The following is a 23,479-nucleotide window of genomic DNA, read 5'->3' as shown; positions in this document are numbered from 1 at the left end:
GAGAAGACTGAGGGAGGTTCATAGGCTACACTACATGGGGGCCCGTTTCCTCTGTGTGTAGGCGATGAGTACACTTTAATGCAGGGGCTACAGATCCTATATTACCAAATGTATATTTTAAGACTGATCAAGTAGCAATGGACCATTACCTTCTGTGTTGTACTTGATCCTCATGTTATTGAAGTAGTCAAAAGCATTTTTGAGAACCCATATCCTCACAACATTATCCTGCCCGGCGGATGCCAATAACCGTCCACAGTGAGAAAACTTCATTGTCCAGACAGCGCCCTAGCAGGAAATAGAGAGACGAATTCTAGAATATAGAATTGTAAAGAAGCAGTGCAAAAGTAACAGCTCTCAGTCAGCAAACGCAAAGATTACCGTATGTTCTCCACTCAGATCTTGCACCACTTTGATCTGCTCAAAGTCGTAGGGGCCCTTGAAGCCATGGGCAGCTTTGAACTTCACCGGCCTGGTGTACGGCATCCCTTCATCATCACTGGACGATGGGTCATCGGGGTCAGTGTGAAAAACTGAGGGTCCAAGTAGAACATTAGCACTCAAATCTATACATCTTAATGCAACATCAAATCATAAATGAGAGTTACTTAGTCTAAAATACAAAATGTATCCAATAGTAGTCACATATGTAGACTCTCCTATGCTTGGACAGGATATGAAAGGCATAACATTTTGTATGCAGCTGTGAGCAATCTGTGTTGCCTGTTACTTGTGGCTCTCTGTGCACTCTCCTTTCCAATGACACCATCATAAATACAAAGCTTTGATCTGAACATTCTAATAAAACTTGTAGTCCAATAACCAATGTTATAAGTCTCGTTTGGGATACATACTCATGGGCAAACGAACATCTGTTACTGGAAGGCGATGGAGTCAGTGCTTGCCAAAACAGTGATGGGATTATAGGGTAAGTGGTGTGACTGTACTCCCAGAGACGGTGAGGAGAGACCACGGAAGCAGCTTGTTGCATTTTGGTTGTTTGATGTTTGAAGGGAGTACCAGGAGAGCATACATTATAGTAATCTCCTGGTGAATGCAGAGCAGGAAGCTTTTTAACCATCTGTATTTACTTATCTTATGGGCTGTCTCCAGCAAGTGATGCAATATTATAAAAGCAGTATAGAATGTTGGACAAGCAACGCTTCTTAAACACAAGCTATTTGTGGACTTCAGAAAATCGATTGGGTGCACTAACCTTCATCTCTGACACTTTTCACTTTATTCACCGCTCGCTCACCATACTCTTCTGCCAGATGCTTAGCCCTCTTCACCTTTTTACCCAGGAATTTTTTCAGCTGCGTCCTTGAAATTCAGGAAAAATAAAAGAACACAGTTTTCACGTCACTGCACTAACATAGCTACAAATGTAAATCAGTCTGCATAATTTTATTCAGTATAACGCTAGGAAGTCTTGAGGACGGACCTGTTTGTTTCTAAGTTACTGAAGCTTACTAATCCAAAATAAAATGTGGTTCCAATAGGTTAGAGTGTTATGGCTCCATTGAAAAACATTAGGAAGTGAGTGAAGTCATACAAATAGCTGTGGCTTGATGCAGGAATACATATGGACCATAGACAGCACCCCTCCAAATCACCGCTGGACTAGGTGAGCACCGTGGGGGCTCGCGTAAATCATAAGCCAAAAAACACTACATTTACAAAGGATTGGACACTTCTGATTAAACATTACAATGCAACAAGAGAACAGCTCAGCAATGTCTGCTCTACAATACAGATTCACTTTATGTTAACAGAAAGCTAAACACAAAAATGGTGAATACATATTGAAAAGCCACTAAACAAACCACAAGTTAGTGTACATAAAAAAAACAAAAAACAGCCGATGCCATTCACAAATATACATCTAAATGTTTCAAGAGCTTAGCAGACCTGTGGGTAAAACTGTGGTCACAACTTGTAATTTTGTTTGTTGGTCTTCTAGTATATTGGTTGAGGGATCAAACTGGTGCAGTTTAAAGAACCAAGAATGAACATTTCCACCAGTGTGAAGTATCCGCTAATTTAAAGCAGCAATACTGGCAAATGGTCAGACAATTTATATGTATGAGGGCCTATAACTAGCACAATACCAGGAGAAACTCAATCCAATATCAGCTGCCAACTGCACTAAGTCTGTAAGTGACCCAGCTGCTTGGCCGGTGCATTGAATGGTCACATACGTCCAGTCTGGTCACCCACATATCCAAATTGGTAATGAATCCTGCAAGACGACCAGTGGGTATATTTACTAAAATGTGGGTTTCAAAAGTGGAGATGTTGCCCATAGCAACCAATTATTCTAGTTATCATTTATTTAGTACATTCTACAAAATGACAGCTAGAAGCTGATTGGTTGCTATAGGCAACATCTCCACTTTTTCAAACCTGCAGTTTAGTAAATATACTCCCAAATCTTACTCCACACACTGGCTTATCCAAAGGACATTAAGTTACGATTGTTTCACTAAGCAACACCGGCCACTCAATTAGGTCATTTTTAAAGATATTGGTATGAAACAGAGGATCGATTTAATTATCCATTTACTATTTAAAATGAGCTATGCAAAAAAATACCTCCCAAGTCAAAGTCTAATTCCAAGATACATAGCCATCTACACATGTGACATTGGAGTAAAAATAAATCACCTGGGGCCTGATTCATTAAGGATCTTAACTTAAGAAACTTCTTATTTCAGTCTCCTGGACAAAACCATGTTACAATACATGCTGCATGAAAAAACAGTCAGTATTTAACTTATGTGCAAAACAGAATAATAATTTGCACCCCTTGCATTGTAACATGGTTTTGTCCAGGAGACTAAAATAAGAAGTTTCTCAAGTTAAGATCCTTAATAAATCAGGCCCCTAGACAGGATCTGACACACATGAGCAGACATAAGCTGACATAGCCCCTTCACTCCTGACATGTACCTTATATGTGTATGAACTGACCCTACTATACACATGCAGAGAGAAAAAGTAAAATAAAGTGAATAACTTTCAGCAAATATTTTACAGGCAAAGCTCTATGGTAAAGGGATTACGTTTTCTGCTTCAGTTTTCCCCCGTCTGTATCCGTTTGTTGAGACTGCAGCTTCTCTTCATCATCAGACTGTGCAGCATCATTACTGGGAAGAAAAAGCAGAAAAAAAAGAAAATATTTTTCTTACTGAGAAAAAATAAAAAAAAAGCAGCTTCCAAACTTCTGTTCCACAATAAGCAAAAGTTGCTAAAAAAAAAAAAGTTTTTATAAGACCACTTAAAATTGAGCCCCCCCCCCCCCCCCCCCAATGTGACAAACAGCTCTGGATCCCATTGACTTTCACAATATGTGTTTACATTCTATGAATACTCTGGACAATCTTTTTTCCTTTGTCCAGATCTGATATGCTTCAGTTAAAAGCAGCAATCCCACAAAGGTTTTATTTTATTTAAATAGCAAGTTAAGTATCTTCCATGCATGCATTGTTTTTCTTGTCTAATGATTTGTTGAAGGGCAACTAAGTATGGCTGTCAGTCACACACACACACACACACACACACACACACACACACACGGCATGTCATATGATGGCAGAGGGGGAAGAGAGGGGGGGGGGGGGTTGCAGTGCAGTCAGAGCCAGTGTATAAAAAAAAATGCTCTGCTCACTACGTCATGTGCCATGTGACTGTGGTTGTCATTGTAGTAGCATGACACCGGGGAAATTGTGCAGAATCAATCATTAATAGCAAGATTCTTCTTATAGACTGTCACAGTGATGTATAAAATAAAACACCAAAAAAACATGGAATTGCTGCTTCACAAAAATATTGTTATTCTCATTTTAGCTTTAGTTCAATATTTAGTATTTTTCAAGCAGAAGTTTCAAGAACTCGTCTGCTAGACCAGGACTGGCCAACGTGTGACCCTCCAGGTGTTGTGAAACTACGAGATCCAGCCGATAGCACAACACCTGGAGGGCCACACGTTGTCCATGCCTGTACTAGGACCGTTTCACTAGGCTGACAAATATGCCAGTGTTGCAACAAATTGAAGTCATCTTCTAGACCATTACAACGTCTACAAGGTTTATCACAAATTACCTGAAAAATTAATGATTGATGGGCACAATGCAACAGTTCAACTACTCTCCTACTTTGGAGTAAAGGTATAGTTATTTATAAATTATGAAACTTCTTTAATGTTGTTATTGCTTAATTGTGTATTTTATTAGGGCTGTAATGATAGGAAAAAATTAACATATAATGAGCATGGAAAATTACATAACGACTTTCTGAATAAACATACTCATCCCAGTAAACAAACTCATCATATCAACATTAATCCAATTTTATTTGCTGTATCCTTGTATATTTAGCTCTGACACAGCAAGGAAGCCAATGACCTGGTAATTAAATTCTAAACTCTAATAGTGACAAACTTCATAATGTCATTAAAATGTTGATCTCATATTACGTGCAAACATCATGCAAAAACATTTTTTATTTGGCAAGCAAGAAAAATGTTTTGATAGCTCATATCTTAGTAAAACAAGGATAAGGTTACCTAAAAAAATAAAACAAATTCTTGTTTAATTGTCATTACTAGATCATGACAAATTATCAAGTTAACAGCAGCAAGATCAATAAGCCACAAAATGATTCTACTGCAGGGATTGACTTTTCCCACAAAGATAATCATTCAATTTTCCCCAACTAACTAATGTGGCAAGTTCCACTCACAACAGAACAACTTATGCTCATATTCTCTAAATATACAATCACAAAACAAACCGCTTTTTCAGCTGGTGCGGACACAAATGTTCCACGTAAGATTCATACGTAACATTTTTAGAATCCCATACATTTTTAAGAACGATAATTCAGAGTGTAACATACACTCAACAGCCAGAACATAAAAACCACACACCTAATAATTTGTCGGCCCCCCTCGTACCTCCAAAACAGCTCTGACCCAGCGAAGAATGGACAACACAAGACCTCTGAGGTGACCTGTGGTATCTGGCACCAATACGTTAGCAGCAGATCCTTTAAGTCCTTTAAGTTGCGAGGTGGGGCCTCCATGGCTCGGACTTGTTTTTCCAGCACATACCACATATACTCGATCGGATTGAGATCTGGGGAATTTGGAGGCCAAGTCAGCACCTTGAACTCTTTGTCATGTTCCTCAAAAAATTCCAGAACAATTTCTGCAGTGTTGCAGGGCGCATTATCCTGCTGAAAGAGGCCACTGCCATCAGGGATTACCGCTGCCATGGAGGGGTGTACTTGGACTGCAACAATGTTTAGGTAGGTGGAACGTGTCAAAGTAACATCCACACGAATGCCAGGACCCAAGGTCTCCCAGCAGAACATTGCCCAGAGCATCACACTGCCTCCGCCGGCTTCTTCCCAGAGTGCATCCTGGTGCCATCACAATACACATGCACCTGGCCGTCCACACGATGTAAAAGAAAACGTGATTCATCAGACCAGGACACCTTCTTTCATTGCTCCAAGGTCCAGATCTGGCGCTGACACATGCCTATTGTAGGCGCTTTCGGCAGTGGACAGAGGTCAGCATGGGCAGTCTGACAGGTTTGTAGCTACTATGCATCTTTCTATCATAGCCAGCATTAACTTTTTCAGCAATTTGTGCTACAATAGTTCTTCTGTTCAAATCCCACAGATGGGCCAGCCTTCGCTACCCACACACATTAATGAGCCTTAGGTGTCCATGACCCTGTTGCTGCTTCAGTGGTTGTCCTTCCTTAGACAGTTTGGTAAGTATTAACCACTCCACACCGGGAACACCCCACAAGACCTGCCATTTTTGGAGATGCTCTGACCCTGTCGTCTAGCCATCACAATTTGGCCCTTGTCACTCAGATCCTTTTGCTTGCCCATTTTTCCTGCTTCCAACACATCAACTTCAAGAACTGACTGCTCACTTGCTGTCTAATATATCCCACCCCTTGACAGGTGTCATTGTAATGAGATAATTAATGTTATTCACATCACTTGTCAGTGGTTGTAATGTTGTGGCTGATCGGTGTATATGGAATAACACAGAATACAGCTAGCATGCAGTGATCTCTATGAATGGACAGCATGGCTCCATCTTCACTAAAAAGTAGGATAATGATTGGACTTTAAAGTTTTAGATAATTGCTGAAAAAATGCCAACCAGATTATATGGATTTCCAGAGCTCTGATTGCTGGTGATTGGAAAATAAGTAGCCATTAAGCAGCCCTTACTAACCACATGCTTTTAGTACTGAAAGAGAGACCTCAAACTGTATCTGAGACTGCATAAAATCTGTGTTTTGTGGTTTTGTTTCCATATAACTGCATATAGCTTGTAATCAGGAGACATGTCATCTAAAATAGGGGGGGGGGGGAGGGTTCTTCTGAAATATTTCCTTAGTTACGTAATACCATAAGTCTGGAGTCAGCAAATACAGTCTCTGGGGCCTGCACTATAAAGTCTGGTTTTGTAACAGTATCTTACTATACATAAATACAAAGGTCTTTGATTGTGTTTCACCAGTTAGCATATTGATCAGGAGCCAATAGGCTGGTCCTGATCAGGACCCGCCTACTGATCAGGATCCGCCTATTGGCCTACTGATCAGGACCAGCCTATTGGCCTACTGATCAGGACCCGCCTATTGGCCTACTGATCAGGACCCGCCTATTGGCCTACTGATCAGGACCCGCCTATTGGCCTACTGATCAGGACCCGCCTATTGGCCTACTGATCAGGACCCGCCTATTGGCCTACTGATCAGGACCCGCCTATTGGCCTACTGATCAGGACCAGCCTATTGGCCTACTGATCAGGACCAGCCTATTGGCCTACTGATCAGGACCAGCCTATTGGCCTACTGATCAGGACCAGCCTATTGGCCTACTGATCAGGACCAGCCTATTGGCCTACTGATCAGGACCAGCCTATTGGCCTACTGATCAGGACCAGCCTATTGGCCTACTGATCAGGACCAGCCTATTGGCCTACTGATCAGGACCAGCCTATTGGCCTACTGATCAGGACCAGCCTATTGGCCTACTGATCAGGACCAGCCTCCTGATCAGGATGTAAGACAAAATCAAACAAACTGGGATTCGATGCAAGCGCCTGCTCTCAATGTCAGGGAAACGTTTTTATAAACCCACACAAACAACTGGCCATAAATGAATACAAACAGCCATGTGGATCAATGGCTGATCCATGTCACTAGACAGAGAAGACACCCAAATCCTGATTTCTTATAATCACTCAGCCATTACAGGGACTTAGCCGCATTTGTATTTCTGGTTCTCCATGATGCGTTCTTGTTTCCTAACATGAGGTTGAGAAAACGGCACTACAGTCTGCGAGAATATGTGAAAAGTTGGAGATATTGCAAAATTCTTTTTGTAAAACTAATGAGGGGAAGGGGATGCAAAATATAGTCATTAATGCAAGAAAACAATCTTGACATGCAGACAGTGAACGGTAACAGACAATAAATACAGGGATATTACTAAACATATACAGCAGCATAGAGTGGGCTGAAAATGATCTCTAGTCCCATTTAGTGATCCATACCTGACATACTCCTTCGTTCTCCTCATGATATGCAGGGTCAGTGGGTTAATGCCAGTCGGCAACTTCTCCTCTGCCAAACTCAGAGGGATCTCCTCTCCGGTGTCTAGGTTTTTTATCATGACGCTGGCCAAAATCTCCTGCAATGACAAGCACTGATTTATGATCTAAATGCGAGCCAGGCGCTCATTGGGGGTTAGAACCACCGTTCTGTCTGCATGGATAACAACATATAAGAGGCTAGGTAGGTTTTCTATGCCTTCTGTGACTGTTATGAACCCATTGCTGCCTGCAAGGAAAGAAATCGATGAAAGCACATGAACGTGCCTGGCAAAGAGCCTTCACTAGCATAAACAGTGGACTAAAGACATCCACCAAGCACTGTACATCTATACTTTCCTATACAACACTTTTAAGATGAGAGTCTGACACAACTAGTCGCTACTCCCAATTCTAGAGTTAGTAGACAGACAAGGATCAGACCAGCACAATAGTTGGACCTTGCAATTTGAGACAGCAAAACTACTTTTACAATTGCAAAAAAATGCAAAGAGGGAGAGTTCTCATTACATCCATGACCACTGGGAAGCATTGATTATAGCTAAATATATTAACGGTTCTACAGGACAATTTTCTATGGTGTTCGGTATTTTCTCCTGATAAAAGGTATTTTGTTCCTCTGGCAGTATTGCCAAATTGCTTGTCTCTCACATTTAACATGTATATTTTGTTGCCCTCTACTGAAGGGGTTTCTTAACTACTACATTGTGAACGGTCCGATTTCCCGGTTGGCTAACTCTTGGGAAAACTGAATTTCAACGATTGGTCACCGGTTGCTCTAGCCCTGAGAATTTTCTAATGCAATGATTGGCTACAGTGTAATTCTAGCCCTGACCACTTCAGAATTTCTTTACAAAATAAATTAAAAGCACAGGTTAAAAAGTGAATAGGCTTCACATCGCTAAATGCACCTAAATAGATGAAAGACCTTAAGCGGCAGTAAAGCCCTGGCGCTTTTTTACTGTAGTAAATGGGTAGTCCGTGTGACAACATAGTAAGCGTGCATTGTTCTGTGAATACTGTGTAGCTTGCCAGTGATGCTATCGCTGTCTGTGAGGAACTAGTGTTCTGTAACAGCATAAAAAGAGTGGCACTTCTAAAAACCTTATGACAATAAACAAAGCCAGAATAATAATTCATTAATGATGTACAAATGTAAAGAACTATTCATAAACATAAAGTTAATACTTTTTTTTAATTTTTAATGCATGTATTCACATGTCTATATTAATAACTGGGAACACAGCAAATTAATATGCAGTGATTAGAATGTATGGACAGCTTCAATCCTGAAGTTCTCAAAAACAACTCCATAAAAATCAGTGACCTTTAGGTTACACTACAAGTTTGAGTGGAATGTTGTTTAACCAATTGTGCTTGCAACAACCCTCAAGTGTTGGAATCGCTAGACAAACAGAACTATGTCTCAGCGTCAGGGAATGTCATGCATGTTGGAGACATTCCCGTCATATAAACAGAGACAACTTTATGAACAGTGGGCCCTGCTCTAGTGAGGATGTTGTAGTTCACAGATCGTGATGGATTCCACGATACAGAAGTGGTAAAAGATGGTGTAAATGAGGAAAGAAATAAACTACAGCAAGTGGAGCAAACATATTACGCCAATATAAAAATGTCCATTCTAGAGCACATACGATAAAGAGGAGAAAGGAAAGAACAGAGTCAACGTAGAATGCAGGGAGAACAATACCTCATCGGTCAGCTCTCTTCCGGAGTTAGACCGGGGCCTCTGGGGGCCAGCGCCCTCTGCTGGGGAACTGCACAGCTGCCCATCTGCTGCCTTTCCATTTTCCTAGAAGGAAGTTAGGCAGTGAGAAACGAACAATTTTAAATGCACTAAACTAGCATTTTATGAAAGCATAGGGCCAAGTATATTTTTATAGATATAACAAACATCTACCTTGGGCACTTACTACTTTCCAGAGTGCTCAGATCGTTCAATGACAGCTCAGTTACCTCACCTGTGTAGGACAAGTGATAGAATCCAACAGATGTACTATACTAACCTGAGCAGTCACTACTTTGTCTCCACTGGTTGCGCTAGCTAGATCCAGGGAAGGCTGCGAGTCTCTGTTCATACCCTCTGCCATGGGATTTGGAGACAGCAGTCCACCAGTGAGAAAGGCATCTTTTGTAACTGCAAGGCAAAGAAGAGTATATTTATAGTGAGACTAGCAAATGTACACATCCTGGATAACCATTTCATAGCGAAAGCAGAAATTGTGTTACAATGATTACTTAGGGTTATTTATTTATTTTAAACACTGAACAAAAACATTATTGGTATTCTGAAAGAGCACGTTAGTATTCAGTCTATCATGGATGTATATAGTAAGTTCTTGTAGCAGGCCAAAAGAGAGACAGCATTGATTTAGTGCATGAATACACACAAGCTGGATCATTGCCCCAGACAGGAAATCTTGGTTCATCACCCACTGATAGTTGGCAGCCACCAACCAAGCTTATTATTAGAAGGAACTGGCTGCCTACACAGCTATAGGTCATAAGAGTGGTGGACAAGCTGCGTCTCCCTCTGGTTGTTGACACACTGCAGCTCCCAATTGGCCGACACAGGAACCGGCTACAGACCTGTCCTAAGACCCAGCCATCACAGGTGATAAAACGGAGGGAGAGAGGGGGTATAAGATCCCTATGGAACAAGAACAATGTGCTAGAAACCCTCTCCCTGCAGGTTCATGTGCTTACATCACATAAATGCTGTAGGATTTATTTTTACATTGTAAAGAAAATGTAACTGTTAACGATGTTTAACAAAAAAAATAAAAAAATTTAAACTGCAAAATCACAAGTCCACAAAAAAATAAAAATAAAAAAAAGTTATCGGTGTCAACATCATATCATGCTCTCAGGACGGGTATATTAACTAAGCACACTGCAGTCAGATCATAATGTACAGAAAGCAGTGTCCTCCCCAGCAACAATTTGCTTGGTCCTCCACCCGGCTTTTGATGCCCAACAAGTCCTATTATAGTAGAATAAACCATTGTTTCTCCTATTACGTATGTGAGCACTATAACCAGCAGTGTGTGTTAGACCACTGACCACTAGCCCTTGCAGGAGTGGACAATAACCTCCAACATTTTTCTTTATTTTTGCAAAGTATTACAACTACCCCCACCCGGCTACTTCTTAATGCAACCAGGCAAAATTTTCTGGGGATAGCACCGAGAAAGCAACAGAGCCAAGAACTCTCCCTCTGGCATAGTTTGCTTTTCCCAAGTCCATCATGGAAATATTCACAGACAACGATTTTAAAAAAAAAAAAAAACCAAAAAAACAATGGTGTTTTCACTTTTAAAATTTCAATCTCCATACACACCCACTGCAATATATATGAACCCTTTCCTATGGTAAGATTAAGACGATAGAGCATTGAGCTTTTGTTCCAAGCTACTTCTAGAACTGTGTCCCAAACCCAATTAGTTACCTTGAAATGTGCTTCTCCTCCACAGACAGATTGATCCTCTCTGACCCACTACCGGCAACTTTCTGCTCACAAGCAGGAATTGTTGCGACAAATTATAAGTGAAGTTCAGCAATATAAAGTGTCCAAAATATAGTTTTCATTATACTTCTCTAGAAGCAGAATTTAAAATATATAAAAAGGACCATTAAGCCTAAAATGCAAATGACTTTAAATGAAATATCTAATAACATTAACATTTACACTTGCCAACATTTTTGGAGCTTGTTGGAAATTAAGATATTTTATGCAAGTTTTTTTTATATGTAGGAGGATTGTTGTCTGAGCAGACTTCATCAATAAGACCACTGAAGAACATTGAGAGCAGAGTATAATAGCTTGCAGTGAAGTAGAGAATGCTATATCCATCACATATCTTTTCTCTTGCCATGGTAAAGCAATTTTTACAAATATTTGTGAGTGATATACGATGGTTTTTCACATAGGATCAAGTGGTTTATTAGGTTTATGTAAAATACACTTGTTATAATACCAGTGATTTTTTTTAACCTCAACATATCTATCTGTGGATGCCAGCAGTGTTCTCAAACAGGTTGACAATAGAAATTTGTATTGTTATGAACACATTGATTATATAGAAATTCAAATATATAAAATAAAAAAATATGTAAACATAAAAACTAATACCAAAATATGTAAACAGGGATATTTACAAAAGGTTACAAACCGTATAATTCTTTCCAATATACGTAAAAGGTTCAAACAAAAGAAACGTTTACTGGGGGTATTTAGTGAGCTAGAGATGTATACTCACACTCCAGTCCTGAAGATCTTGGGCTCTCATAATCAGGGTCTCCTTTCTTCTTGCGCGGCGGTGGTGCTGGCCGTGCAGGTGGCGGTGGCCTTGGTGGTGGAACATTCATAGGAGGTGGAGGACGAGATGGGCCAGACTTCTTGGTACTTGCTACAATATCAGGCTCAACGGTAATCTGGCGGGGAGGCTTAGCAGGGGCCGACTGCTCTACAACTTCAGAAGTGGACGTTGCATCGGACAAATCTTCTACGGTTGATTTAAACTGATCTTTATCTTCTTCAAAAACTGGGGACTTTTCCTCAAGCTCTTCCCTTTCTGTAATTCGAAGGTCTTCAGTTAACTCTATAATATCTGCAATCTTCGATGTTTCCACCAATTGTTCAATGAGCGGTATAGAAACATCGGGTGTTTGACTTGGTTTTGGCTCTGAATAGTCCTCAAGTTCTTGAAAGATAAGGTCTTTTTGGTCATCATGAAAGGTTGTTTCAGTGACCACTACTTCAGGGATGTTTCTTAAAAGTTTCTGGTCTGTGCTTACAGAACTGCTAGTAATATTTATTTCCACATTTGCAACCGGGCTAGGATGTTCATCTATGGCAATGGACTTTTGACTTTCCTCAATAATGCTGTCAATAATCTGAAAGAAAAAAAATATATATATATTACAGAAATTTAAATTATGCACAAAGTACACTAAATTAAACAGTGCATAGCAATATTGTAATATATCCTTTTCATGGTCCTGGACATTATAAAAACTGGAAAACCAGGAAAAAGTGGTGTTACAGTGTAAAATCAGTTCGTTCTAACTGGTGCTATGTGCTGCACAGTTTACATATGCGTCAGTTTTCAGAAATTCCCCCATTGTGTTTACATGTTTGGCAATGTCGTCAATTCAAGATCGGTGGATCCACTCCTCCATCACCTGTTATATTAAAGACAATGGTACATTTTTGGTGTGCATGTGTTTTTTTTCCAGGTTTTTTTTTTTACCAAATAAATTTAAAAATGTATCAGAGATAGGGTTTGCTATTTTTTAGGTCCAATATAAAAAGGAGAAATTATGTAAATATTAGAGAAGAAAAATCTGCTTTTGTACCCATTACAATTAGCACAAGCCCATTCACTTATGTAAATATACAAATCAGCTGTCTGGTTCACAGTTTATTTTTAAACTTGATTTCCTCATTCTTCTTCTTAGCCTGGAGAAGCCCTGGTGTGTTTTATTGCTCTCTAATTTTGCCTGCATTAAAGGATTCAGTGCAACCAGGATCTAAGAGCTGCTTCTATTACAGAAGAGTTAGCAGACAGTCACTCGACAAGGAGATACCTAATGAGACTGCCATTTGCTTGTAGAAGCCCCTGTGACATAAGAAGATATCCTCTTAAAGAAAGGTACAAGTTTAACACAAACCTCTTTTGGGTCATCTTGCTTTGGTTCTGTGGTTCCAGTTTCTGGCCGGGTGTTTTCGGAATGGGTGACTTCTTCCTGTGAAAATCAGCTGGAACTTAGAAATCTTATAAAACAACACAGTATAGTACAAGAAATTGTAAAGCACTGCAGAGTATGCTGGCGGTTTTATACATCTTCATAAATATATGTACACAGCAGCATACAAGTCAATAATCTTTCACAAATAGCTGTTCCTATGACGAGTCAAAAGAACAAAAAACACAAACCAACATTGGGATAGGTTGTTCTTGGCTAAATGCTCAGAAACCAACTGAATAAAGTTATTATTTTGTCATTGGGCCACTCTGGTTAGCAGTGATTATCTGCTTCAGATCAGTAGTAATGTAAACACTGAGCCTGGCTTCTGTTAGGTGGATAACAACCTTGCAATTCCACATAATAAAAAGGATACAACAAGCCATCTTTGGGTTTCCTGCACTGAAAGCGTTTACAAGCTATTAAACTTGCTGGGAACTTTCCTGCTATAAAGCAAGTAAATGAAAGTGTAAAGGTTATACATCACATGGAACGTTTTAGCAGTTGCTAAATGCTAATACTGTATTTAAATGTACTTCTAAGCTGACAATGATGGTAGGTATGAACGGTATATAATGGGAGATTTAGCGGTAAGGTCCTGCAGGAGCACTGAAAAACAATGCATGTTAAAATCCAAGACGAAACTTTGTACTTCGCCATCACTTTTCAGAGTGCTTTGAAAGCAAAAACTGCAGCATAGTATATAAAACATTGTTTTTGACTTATAGCTTTAAAATGTGCATTGGACATCTGCTTTCAGTACCTGTGTAACCGAGCTAATAATAATAATAATAATAATAATAATAATAATAAAAAATAATGCAACACTACACACACAATGCTCCTACCTCATACCACCCAACAATCCAATTTTTCAACTATCAGGATTTTCAATCAGAAAAAAAGCCTACCAATTTTGGGCATGGTCAAGTATCTGAAGTATTGCTGGATGGATTGGTGCCATGGCCTATTTTCAAATCTAAAAGGTTTTGGGAGCTATGCACCCTTCTTTACAGACTTACAGTCACTAAAGAACACAAATTGTCAGCATAAGTGAGCAATCCATAGTCAATGAATCAATCTATATATGTAAAGGTGTTTTTTCCTAATTTTATTGACATGTAAATATATATATATATATATATATATATATATATATATATATATATATATATATATATATATATATATATATATATATATAATTAAAAATATTCAGGCAAAATATATCCTTCAGCATGGAACACAAAAACCATCACTTCGGGGTAGATGTATCAAACCTTCTAAAAAGGAAGTGGAAGTGTTGCCCATAACATAGATTCTAGCCATCGTTTTTTAGAATGAACTAGATATAAAGTATAGCTAGAAACATATTGGCTGCTATGGGCAACACCTCCACTTTTCTTTTTAAGGTGGTTTGATAAATCTACCCCATAAGCTATAAATAAGCCTGGCCACACTAGTTCATCATGTTTGTCAGGCCTCCAAACTCTTAATTGCCAGATATTGGAAGCAATCCCCACCCCACAAAATCTGCGTTGATAAACAGAACAAGACGCGTTTCCACAATGGAATACATTTCTGGGCTGCTTAATAACACTGTGGGCAATCTCCATAAGAGTCCATGGTTCCTTTATTCTAACTCTAGTACACCTGGCATGGAGTAGAGTGGTGCTTCTTGGGCGGTCCATCTCTCTCGTTTGGATATTGGTTGTTCTCTCTTCCCTCCCTCCCTCCCTCCCCATTCCCCGTCTTTTTTCCCTTCCTGTTACCTGAAAAAAACCCATAAACTGCATCATACCTTATTGGTCATTTATTGTTTGCAAATGCACAGTGGGCCCGATTCATTAAGGAAATATAAATCTGCAATCACATTTTAAATTTGCATCCCCCTCCAATGTAACATGGTTTTACAAAGTTACTCTTTAAAAATGTAACCCTTCTGGTACCCTGAGGTTGTCACCTAAACTGTATGCGGCTTATCAGAGTTGAGCTGCTGTACCCTTGCCTTCTAATTTGTATCTATTGCTGATGCAGTTTCAAATAAACAGTAAAAAAAAAAAAAAAGCCTGGCAGCACATACAACACTTACACGCTTCTCAAAGCATAAAACTCTATGGATCTTATTTACTGGCAATAGGAGCATTATACATACACTAATGCTGTATGAACATACCTTGATTCAGCTGTGGGTGTATCACTAAGCAGAGACTATAATATAGTGCAGTGATGGGCAACAGGCAGCCCCAGGGCTTACACCTTCATCTTACTCTATTGTCAGATATGTTTGTTCTAGCTTGTGACACTTGTGCATCTAGCATTAACATTTCTTTCATTAAGTGTATTGTTCACTTAGTACTGAGATCAAGGGTAATGCGCACATAATGTCCCTGAAGTCACTGCTCTACTACATGTCCCCACAATATTCTATAAGCATCAAAAGTAGCGGTGTACAACAGGCGGCCGCTGAAACTTCAACTGTGGCACTCCAGCTGGCTGCTCCCAATCTTACCAGAACGGGGGCAGCCGGCTTCCACGTCACCTGACCTTCTCCGCATGGTGCAGGGTGGTCATGTGGCAAAGCTGGATGAGGAAGGTGCGTACTGTGTGGCCCCTTTGAGGGCTGGAGGGCATCCACTTCTTTTACGTTGCCCCTCACTGATCTAAGGTGCACAAAGCATTTCCTGCAATAACTGGACTGATATTATATTTGTTTTCATCTTCCTTCTACCACTTGTTAAGAATGTCAAACATTTAGATCTGCAGAAAACAGCAACATGCCGGCTTTACAACTAAACGAATAAGGCATTGGACTCTGGTGATTGTCATGCAATCTATCAGATGTACACATTAAAATAAAGCTGTGCAGTCAGGAGCCTATGACAGACATAGCTGATCTGTTTTATTTCCAAAACTTAGGACCAAACATTTGTCTTAAAGATCATACAGACGCAGTTCAGCTTAATGGAGAAGTGGCTTAGACACACTAACCACACGTCCATGTAGATGTAATCCAGCTGCATTTAGCTTCATTTATTTAAATCTCTCTCATTGCAACAAGGAGTTTGCATGTTTTCTTCATTGGAAAAAAAGAACAGAAAGTTGTTCATCTGTGTAAACAAGTTAGATAGGTGAATTACTCTTCACAAACAGGAAGCTTTCAACTAATTTATCAACCTCCTCCTAGAATGCAAGGAAATGTATGAAACTTGTTTGCATCACTCCAGTAATTAGACTCATTAAAGGCTAAATATACCTTCTGATAGGTTATCTTTCATGTAGAGGTATCTGTGTTGTAATGTAGATAGAACTGTGTATAATGAACAGACCTGAAGTTATATTGTAGTATAAATGTGCTTCTGTATGTGACCTAGACTGATCCCCTTGCGAGGGGCTATCCGCCCCCACACCCACCACCATTGTATGTGTTCTTACAATGCAGTGATAGAGTCATTTGAAAATCGAGAAGCATATTAAGTGCGCATACTTTCCAGTCAACGTCAAGGCTGGTTATGGGAGGAACGCATAGAGATTTTACTTGTTGTTCAGCTTTCCAGGAGGTACAAACAGGTCCTCATCATTCCAACACCCACAGCAACACAGCTGGAGACACCAGCAGCAGGTAGTGAAAGATGCAAGAACTAGTTGGAGATTGACTGTCTGACAACTGTCCTGTTTCCTTTGGGATGGTCAGGCCTCAGTCAGGACTTTGTCCCAGCTTCTGGCAGGCTCGGGAGGAATCTCCTGCTCATGTTGCCTGTGAAAGGGGGAGGCACGTATACCCAACGGTGGAGTGCACATTTTGCCAGTGTGTTCGAATGGGAAAGGTTTTGGAGGGCGGCCTAAAATGGTTTAAAGCGAAAGCCACGCCCCTGGCATACTGGCCACTAACAATCCGGTGGCACTGACAGCGTGCCGCTACTATGTGGTAGCACACATTTACCCGCCTCCCGACAATTTGGCCACTCCTAGACGAGCCCCCTACCAGAATATATTGCAGTGGCACTTTAAATTCCCCATCCCCATTCCCCATCCTGGCACAAAATTCTGCAAAATGACATTTATACAGAAACCCTTGTAGTCAACGCACTTGGAAGTCATCATGACACAAGCTAGTAACAAGCCGGAATTCCCACTGACATAGTGACTGTTTCACTAGCACAGGTGGTTTAAGCTTATTCAGTTAGGCAGGGGTGTTGTCAATGCACCTTCCCCAACATATTTACTGATGCATGAGAATGGAAAGTTCGCAAGGAGGAGGTTGTATATTGGCAGCACAGTGGTGAGCATTGCTGGCTCACTGCTATCACAGGAATAGTGCCATATCTGTGTGGAGTTTGTATGTTCTCCCCGTGTGTGCGTGGCTTTCCTCTGGGTGCTCGCGTTAGGTTAATTGGCTGCTGTCAAAACAGGGACTGGTGTGTATGATTACATTTTCCCTGTGTACTATACTAAATAATAATAAATGTGGGTGATGTGCAGACATTTTGCAGGTTAGGGGGCTGCCTATGTCGCCCCTGAAGTGGATTAGGTTGCCCATCACAACACTTTATCATTGAGATAATTAAGCAGCTCTCTGTCAGAAAAAGCCAAGACTATAGAACTAGTATTTTAGTATATTATGGATTTATCAGTCACATGCATGACAGGAAGCCTCTTTGGTTGAGTTTTAGTAGAAGATATTTCTATTATGTACTAAATTCCACTTATTTAGAACCACCCTGGTGTTTCAGCAGCTGCAGTAGGTAGGAGGGGAGTCTTGGTCACAAGTTAAAAAGCATTTGGTAAACTAGGGATAAAATAAATATTGAATGTTGTTGATCTACACAGAGTCACCCTACGCAATCATTTTTATGTACAGATTATTAGAATACAGCTTACTTAAAGGTATATACACAAGTATTTCAGAACCTGACTTCCCCACTGATGTATGAACATGTGGGATTCAATACTGCAGTTTCTATGGTAAACATCTATTCTTTGCACTTTGTACTGTCGCTCCACTTATTCGATAAACAAAAAAATAGGCAATGCTCCAGATTAATATGAATATCACCGCCTGGGACCAGATACAGGAAGGGGGAATATGGACTGTATGCTGATAAAATAACTATTAACCAAGGTTATCTGAAGGATCCCTTACTCTGTGGTAACAGCTAAAGAACCCAAAAGAGTAAGAGGACAATATTTTTCACATAACGAATGAATTGGTACATGTTTTGCCAGTATTCAAATTCCATAATACCCCATGCATGTTACACCTTTATGACCAAACCAATTACACCAATCATTTTATGTCAGAGGTACATACAGTGACATTTACATTGTTTAGGGCGTATGGAACCCCAAGTGTCAGCATGCCATTTCTCTGAGATAAAATAATCTAAAGGATAGCATGAGACAGGTTACACACTTCTGGATTAGGGAAGGTTAGGGTTTCCTTTTGGCAGGAAACTTCAACAAAATATTTTATCTTACACAGATGACAACAATTTTCTGTAGTCTTGAGGCCTCTATTTTGTGTACCATTCATATAACTGCACATACATATACACCACACACACACACACACACACACACACACACACACACACACACACACACACAAACAAACAAACAAACAATAGAGGTATAAAAAAAAAGAAGAAGTTTTTGATAACTGTCTAGAGTGTAGACCACATCTGGTACTTGCAGTAATACATACACATTTACAGTACATAGGTGATGGAGTACATAAATAATCTATTATTTATGTTTCATTTTAATAACATATAACAGAGTCAGCTACAATTGAATTAGCACACTGACTAGGAACAAATCCTCCTCCCCCCACTGGGAAAGCATGGCTTATAAATACTTGTAAAACCAGTCTCCATTTGGTCAGTAATTAACATATGAAAGACTGTAGCCAGGTTCTAGACTCCGCCCACAAAGGTTTTGTACTGTACACAGAGAAATAATCTCGCTCTTCATACTTGGTGCTCGGACAGAGATAACATGCTGCCTGCTGCTCCTAGGTGAGCAGCCTTAGGCCCTAACTAGTATTGAGTTTGATTGGAGTGTGCATGGCATGAAAGGTGAGTGTGAGCATGTTGTAATGTGTTGTTGAATGGAGGACATGAGAATGAATGATTATTTGTTGTAAGTGATATGAAAGTTTAAGTGAGAATGAAAGTTTGATTACAGATGGTAAATGATGGACAGAGTTACATAAATGCATACCTTGTTGGTCATGGAAGCTTTTGTGTTACACATGGTTCTTTATTGGTTAAGCTTTGGTCATGGGAGCATTGGGGTTATACATAGTCCTGTGTGGTTTTGTGTTGGTTTCAAGAAGTGGTCAGATTGTTTTGTTGGCTGTGTTGGTTTATAGGGAAAGTTGTGCGGATGGATGTAGTATGTGTTTGGAATACCATGTGTTAAAATTGGCCAGTGGACATTGTGTGTTAACTGCTGAATAGAGAGCTATTTGTGGTGGACTGGCTAATACGGCTTGTGATGAGTAATGGGTCTGTACTGACTTCACATTGTTAGTAAGCGAGGCCTTGTGAGCCAACATGCTTTGTAACAAAGCATGGCAAGTCAGCCATTTTGGATGGTGACTACATTGTAAGAAGAAGTTTCATTATGGACTTTGAGTGAGATGAATGGAGTGAGTGTATCTAAGGATTCTCCCCTCCCCCTTCACTACACAATGCACACACACACACACACACACACACACACACACACACACACACACACACACACACACACACACACCTTTAGACAATAGTTAGTCAAAACACACACACACAATTACATATAAGTATATTACAGGCAATAAGTGTTATATATGGCACAAAATCTATATTTTGTGTACAATATTGTTACGCTGTTTATTGTTCTATAATATAATACAACACACTTTAAATGAATTTATATCTTGTCGTGGTTATTCTTGAAGTCTGTCGATTTAAGGGAAAGAATGATATTTCTTGGGTTAATTTAGAAATACCTTTTGCGAGGAGTTGGTTGACGGTAATAGTCATATATATAACGGTATTAAATGGTCATACATACATTTGCCAGAATATTAAGGAGATTGAAACCCAAAAGGAGGGAAAAATCCTATAACAATAGGAAACAGTGTATAAATGTGGTAATGCCCATATCAACCAATCAAGTCCTAATTGCAAATGTTTTTTTATATAGAGCCACCAATTATGCAGCGCTGTACAGAGAATATTTGCCATTCACATCAGTCCCTGTCCCAATGGAGCTTACAGTCTAAATTCCCTAACACACACACACAAGTTAATTTTGTCAGCAGCCAATTAACCTACCAGGATGTTTTTGGAGTGTGGGAGGAAATCCACGTAAACACGGGGAGAACATACAGACGCCACACAGATGAGGCCCTGGTCAGGTATCAGACTCATGACCCCGATGTCGAGGGGCAGAAGTGCCAGCATGCTACCTCTCATTTTTCAAATGCAATTTAAACATGAATGCCGATCTACGATTGGTTGCTATGGGCATTACCACATTTTATTCAGTTACTGGTGGAAACGGTTTTCTTTTTCTTCTCTAGCTATCCACTGATAGGTATTTGGTCTACAGGATAAAACTCTATTGGAAAATGACACTCTAATGAAATCAAATGGTATCAGACAATTACCTGGCACACCGAGCGTATCCACCACTGCAAAGCAGTGATTGTGGCTGCTGTTATCAGATTGTCAAACATCAACAATAGACAGAAAAAATAAAACACACTTAATATTTAGAAGAAAATGTTATGTTTATTTTTTTTCAGAGGAAAGAAAATAATAAAACAAAAATAGAATACCACCCCCCATAAAATGAGCTATGAAAAGAAACTCAGTGATTTCCCGTTATGTAAAGCCACCACTGATACTATCCTTACATCCGGCATTAGAGGGTAGAGTCCCAAAGACCCTGCACTTTGAGTCCAGTTGGGCAACAAAACGTATACATGTCACTTAGTAAGGCGATGACAGAAGAAAAAACAAAAAAAAAACAAAGCAAAAAAGAGACCTAAGAAAAATGACTAAATAACATGAGTCATATCAAGTTAGCAGAGAGTGGACATTTCCTTAATCTGCCACCACCTGGCTAGAATCCAAAAGTCACAATGAAACGCGATCTCCTCTAGCTCCAGCATTACACAGATAACAGATTAGATTTGTCATTAACCCTTTGCTCAATATGATGATTCAACCATGCACCTATACACAGCATCACCTTTCTTACCCAGCACCCCATAAGTCTGTACATGCCTCTGCGTGTTATATAATAAACAACTCTGATGTGTTGTGTACAATGAGCAAGTATTTTTAGCTCAATGGAATTGGCTGAATTATCCCTTGAATCGTCCTTAGATGCAACCGAGATTAAATATACTGCAGAAAACACTACTGTAAGCTTTTTTTCATTAATAGCAACGCGGCTAAATCAGACTCTTTCACCTTTTACTGCAACAGCAAATAGGTTAAAAACGCCTTTTAACAAAAACGACCCCACACCTATAAAATGGAAACCCAAGAAACAAGGATTAACTATTTAAGTCCCAAAGCATGCGAGCAGATATAGGTGTATGTTAGAGAGGACACGTCTGTCTCGCTGTAGTATACATTTCATTCTAAATTCACATTAGGGTTACTAGTTACTGGCTGGCTCGCACCTTTACAGGGTGGGGCCTCATTTACCTTCTGCGATTTGGCATTAAATTGATCTGGGTCACAAACACTCCTGCTGGGACAGACCTGCCAACCATTCTCCTCCTGGCACGGTCACCTTCCTGCATCACTGACCAAGCACAGAACCTCCGCGTGGCACAGAGATTAGTGGAGGTTTACAGGTTACCGGAACAAAGGATTTATATTAAAATGAAGACATATGTGGTTGATTTTCATGTGATCTCTTTCTTGGAATATATAGATGCTACTTACCAGGAAGTCTGCTGGACTACACAACTAAAGACTGCTCACATACATATATACATTTATAAAAACTGATCACAGGAAAAGGTGCTGTATCCCACGGCAAATAGACCTTGGCACTCTTCTAGTACAGCTTAGAAAATGAGCGCAGTACACATTGACATAAATGTCCCCAATATGTGAGGTTACACGCAATACCTTGGATTATCATCTGAATTATTTAAGAGCAAAGATAGAGTATAAAGCGTGTGACTAATTGTTGGGCATCTGGATGCACAAGTTATTGTACATATAGTGGTTATCATGTATAAGAGCTAAAATGCTTTATTTTCTGTATAATTTCTACAGTCATTCATTCGGAATCTAGAATATTAGTTTCTTTCTTGCAATATCAGAGAATAGGGCGAAGGTCAACTTGATTTTGAAAACTTGCATTGTACAGAACTGGCATAAGCCTTTCGCAATACAATGTGGCATAGGTCACACCGCCCGAATGGTTTTATTCTGCAGCAATGGATGTGTATGGGACAATATGTTCTAACCAGTGGTTACATTAAATAACCACCGCAGTAATAGAGTCCTATTCACATGCAGCTGTATTCATGTCCTGTCAAATTGTCATTTGGTTGAAGGACATCCAGCTTTATTTAATAATGATCTATGCTTTAACCTCTGGCCCTAAAACAGCTTTCCTGTGACCCTCCGCTTCCTAACAAGTAAACCATGGACTACACTGCATAATTATTTTGATTAGACTGGTCCTGAACCATTAAATGTACCCGGCACGATGGGCAATGTAATCACTAAGAAGCAGCAGCTGCATCATTGAGGCACGAGGTAGGTCATTCCCGGCTGCATTCTCATGAATGTTGGTTCAGTACAAGCTATGGTTGTCTACACTCTGGGCCAGAGTCATTAAGGAAAGTAAGGCAAAAAAAAAAAAAAAGGAGTAAATGTTCTCTGGGACAAACCATGTTACAATGCAAGGGTTGCAAATTAGTTTATTAATTTGCACACAAGTTAAATACTGGCTGTATTTTCATCTAGCGCACACATATTCAATAGCTTTATTCTTACACTGAAATTTCAAGTTGATCTAGGATATGCCCGATCTTAA

The 23,479-nt window shown here is 39.8% G+C and overlaps 1 protein-coding gene across 1 annotated transcript in view; it reads right to left on the bottom strand.

Moving 5' to 3' along the window:
• The window catches only part of WDR44 (WD repeat domain 44), a 63,273-nt gene that overhangs the window by 10,967 nt on the left and 28,827 nt on the right, over nt 1-23,479 (bottom strand). The window contains exons 3-11 of the mRNA XM_075187234.1: nt 13,343-13,417; nt 11,929-12,565; nt 9,676-9,806; nt 9,360-9,461; nt 7,592-7,728; nt 3,066-3,149; nt 1,217-1,323; nt 382-533; nt 150-288 (exon numbers count right to left, since the gene is read on the bottom strand). Coding sequence (XP_075043335.1) covers nt 150-288; nt 382-533; nt 1,217-1,323; nt 3,066-3,149; nt 7,592-7,728; nt 9,360-9,461; nt 9,676-9,806; nt 11,929-12,565; nt 13,343-13,417 — 1,564 coding nt within the window. The remainder of the gene's footprint in view (nt 1-149; nt 289-381; nt 534-1,216; nt 1,324-3,065; nt 3,150-7,591; nt 7,729-9,359; nt 9,462-9,675; nt 9,807-11,928; nt 12,566-13,342; nt 13,418-23,479) is intronic.

This window comes from Mixophyes fleayi, chromosome 9, assembly GCF_038048845.1.
Source record: "Mixophyes fleayi isolate aMixFle1 chromosome 9, aMixFle1.hap1, whole genome shotgun sequence".
Taxonomy (NCBI): domain Eukaryota; kingdom Metazoa; phylum Chordata; class Amphibia; order Anura; family Limnodynastidae; genus Mixophyes; species Mixophyes fleayi.
Note: the sequence above shows the minus strand (reverse complement) of the source record. Positions and strands in the feature narration are given on the sequence as shown.